Raw genomic sequence first — 3,241 nt, 5'->3', positions numbered from 1 at the left:
GCTGCTGAGCTGGACTGGGCTCCTGGGACAGAGGGAGCTCATGGCAAGGGGCGGCGCTGCAGAGAGACAGCTCTGCCCAGGAGCAGCTCCTCTGCAAAGCGCACCAGGGCTGAGGGCTCTGCCTGGGGACCCCACGGAGATGAGCAAGGCAGAAAGAGATTAAAGGTGTTCAGGACTGGCAGGATGACTGAGAGCTCACTGGAGGAAAAATCTTTGAGGCCCTTGCCATGGTAAGTCTGTGTGTGCCAGGCAATGCAGCTGTAGCTCCTGGAGGCATCTCCTCAAGTTAGCACAGGCACAGCTTGTGGGATCTGTAAGGAAGGGGCTCTTGTCAGGTGATTTTGAACAGCTTTGAAACTGGGTGAGCACCCAGGGGTGCTCAGGGCTGTCCTGCAGACCAGGGTCCCTGCACCCCAGGGCTGTGCCTGAGGATGCTGTGGGAGACGGTGTCAAATGGTCTCCCTTCATAAATCCACCTTGTTATGTCTTAATAAAAGGCTATGAGGTTGGTCAAGCACGACCCTTGTCCCGTTTACTCACAGAGGCAGGAGTCACAGTGTCTCTCTGGCCTCCTGTTGCCACTCCCAATGGATGCGAGACACCTCAGCCCTGTGGTGTGTCACCTTGGTCTGCACTCATCTGACATGTCCCATGTCATGAGAAACGGACACCGGGACATTGGTTAAAGGAAGCACATCCCAGGACTGGATTTAGGCAGTTTCCATGGGATGTTACTCTCAATGAGAAATGACCTCAAGACCCTGTCTGTCCCACAGGCCATCACGGAATCCCCAGGAATAGCTGATGGCGTTTCTGCTGACTCGGGTTCATCTCACCTCATGTACATGATGTGCATGCTCACATCACATCTGTACAATGCAAACATGGATTTCTGACCTACTCATTCCGTGTCATTCCACTGAGGGACAAAGAACCTCTCTGAGTGGGATTTGAGGCCAGGGCTGGAAATGGTGGTTGTGCGGAGCCAGTCCATGATGATTGTCCTGGGGCAGCTTCCACGGGTTGTCCAGTGCACAGGGGCACAGCCCAGACCCTTCTCTGCTGGTCCTGCAGGTCTCTGGCAGGAGGCCTGGCTGTGAGAGGACACTGCTGTGTGCCCAGCCCTGTACACACACACTGTTCAGCTGTACCCTGGTGTTTGCATCTGTGGCCACTTTTGTGGGCATGTTATTGAGAGAAGCTTTGAAAGAAGACCTAAACCTTCAGGACCTGCCCATAGGAGGTCACCTTTCTTTCTGGAAAGGCTGTTGTGAGGCCAGCTCTGTCACACAAGTGCCCATTGCCTGTCCCTTCCTGCGCTCACAGGACTGACACACAGCAGGATGGTGACCAAGCTGCCAGAGCACTCAGGCCTTGCAGCAACACAAGGGATCAGAAGGAGAGTGTGGAGTGGAATGAGAACAGCTCTGGAAGGCCAAGCTCTGGTTTTCATGGGCAGAATTGCTGTGCTGGGATTTCTTCTGTCTGCCTCTGCTCACAGACACTTTGCCTTCAGCTTCACAAAGGTCTCAGAGGAAGGATGTCAGACAAACAATTCACTACAGGGTCGTTTATTTTGTTCAGATAGACAGAGAGCATGGCTTCTCATTTACACTCTCCATGAATCAAACTATAAAGGTAGACAGAGAACTAGAAGTGGGCTTAATAATGACATTTCTTTCTGAGCAATATTATCATAGTTAAAAAGAAGCAAAACCAAACAAGCCTCCCTCCAACTCCAATACAACATGAACAACTCTCAAAACATACAAAAGAGCAGCTGGACCGTTCAGGAGTTATATCAGAGGTGATGTGCAGAACAGGGGCAGATTATTGCTTTTGACAAGAATCCAGCCATTAGTTTCCACAGGGCATCCTTGACCTCCTGGTTCTTCATGCTGTAGAGGAGGGGGTTCACTGCTGGAGGCACCACTGAGTACAGGAAGGACATCGCCAGGACCAGGGATGGGGAGGAGATGGAGGGGGGTTTCAGGTGGGCAAAAAAGATGGTGCTGACAAACAGGGAGACCACGGCCAGGTGAGGGAGGCACGTGGAAAAGGCTTTGTGCCGTCCCTGCTCAGAGGGGATCCTCAGCACGGCCCTCAAGATGTGCACATAGGACACGACGATGAACACAAAACACGTAAAAACTAAACAGGCACTAACTAGAATAAGCCCAAATTCCCTGAGGTAGGTGTCCAAGCAGGAGAATTTGAGGATCTGGGGGATTTCACAGAAGAACTGGTCCAGGGCATTGCCCTTGCACAGTGGCAGTGAAAATGTATTGGCCGTGTGCAGCAGAGCATTGAGAAACCCACTGGCCCAGGCAGCTGCTGCCATGTGGACACAAGCTCTGCTGCCCAGGAGGGTCCCGTAGTGCAGGGGTTTGCAGATGGCAATGTAGCGGTCGTAGGACATGATTGTGAGAAGAAAATACTCTGCTGAAATGAAAAAGAGAAACAAAAACATCTGTGCAGCACATCCTACATATGAGATGGCCCTGGCGTCCAAGAGGGAATTGGCCATGGATTTGGATACAGTGGTGGAGATAGAGCCCAGGTCGAGGAGGGCGAGGTTGAGGAGGAAGAAGTACATGGGGGTGTGGAGGTGCTGGTCACAGGCTATGGTGGTGATGATGAGGCCGTTGCCCAGGAGGGCAGCCAGGTAGATGCCCAGGAAGAGCCAGAAGTGCAAGAGCTGCAGCTCCCGTGTGTCTGTGAACGCCAGGAGGAGGAACTGGGTGATGGAGCTGCTGTTGGACATTTGCTGCCGATAGGCATGGGGCACTGTTTCAGGAGCAAAAAACAGTGACAAGTTATGGGAGAGTTCTTTAAGCAAGACCAAAGCCATTTCCCACAGACCCTCCCACAAAGAGACTCTTTTCTTTTTCGAAGAAAACGTCCTGGCTGGAGCCCTCGTCAGTGCTTGATGAGTGTGCAGTGAAGAGCAGGGTCTCTGCCCAGGGGCACTTGAGGAGTCAGCCTGACCCTGTGTGATTGGGTGGGGCAGGGGCCAGTCCTGGGGTTCAGCTTTGTCAGATGGAACCGCTCCTGGTGCACAAGGGACTGTCAGCATCTGTATCCCCAGGCCTGAGAAACTGAGTTTGAGAGGTTTGGCGTTTCTACAGCTCCTTCTGCCGTCCCACTCTGGGGAGTGTTGTTGGGTGTCAGAAACCTTCAGCATTTCTGCTGCACTCAGGGAGAACAGAGTGAGTCCTGCGAGACCAGAGGATGCCTGTGG

At 52.8% G+C, this 3,241-nt stretch overlaps 1 protein-coding gene across 1 annotated transcript; it reads right to left on the bottom strand.

Moving 5' to 3' along the window:
- Positions 1-1,801: 1,801 nt before the first annotated feature.
- LOC135993655 (olfactory receptor 14A16-like) lies at positions 1,802-2,764 on the bottom strand. The gene has a single exon (XM_065643665.1). The coding sequence runs from the start codon at positions 2,762-2,764 to the stop codon at positions 1,802-1,804; it is 963 nt and encodes a 320-aa protein (XP_065499737.1).
- Positions 2,765-3,241: the final 477 nt, after the last annotated feature.

Source organism: Caloenas nicobarica, chromosome 12 (genome assembly GCF_036013445.1).
Source record: "Caloenas nicobarica isolate bCalNic1 chromosome 12, bCalNic1.hap1, whole genome shotgun sequence".
Taxonomy (NCBI): domain Eukaryota; kingdom Metazoa; phylum Chordata; class Aves; order Columbiformes; family Columbidae; genus Caloenas; species Caloenas nicobarica.
Note: the sequence above shows the minus strand (reverse complement) of the source record. Positions and strands in the feature narration are given on the sequence as shown.

Excerpts from the sequence above, each read along its gene's own strand:
- LOC135993655 (XM_065643665.1), bottom strand. The coding sequence starts at position 2,764 with ATGTCCAACAGCAGCTCCATCACCCAGTTCCTCCTCCTGGCGTTCACA.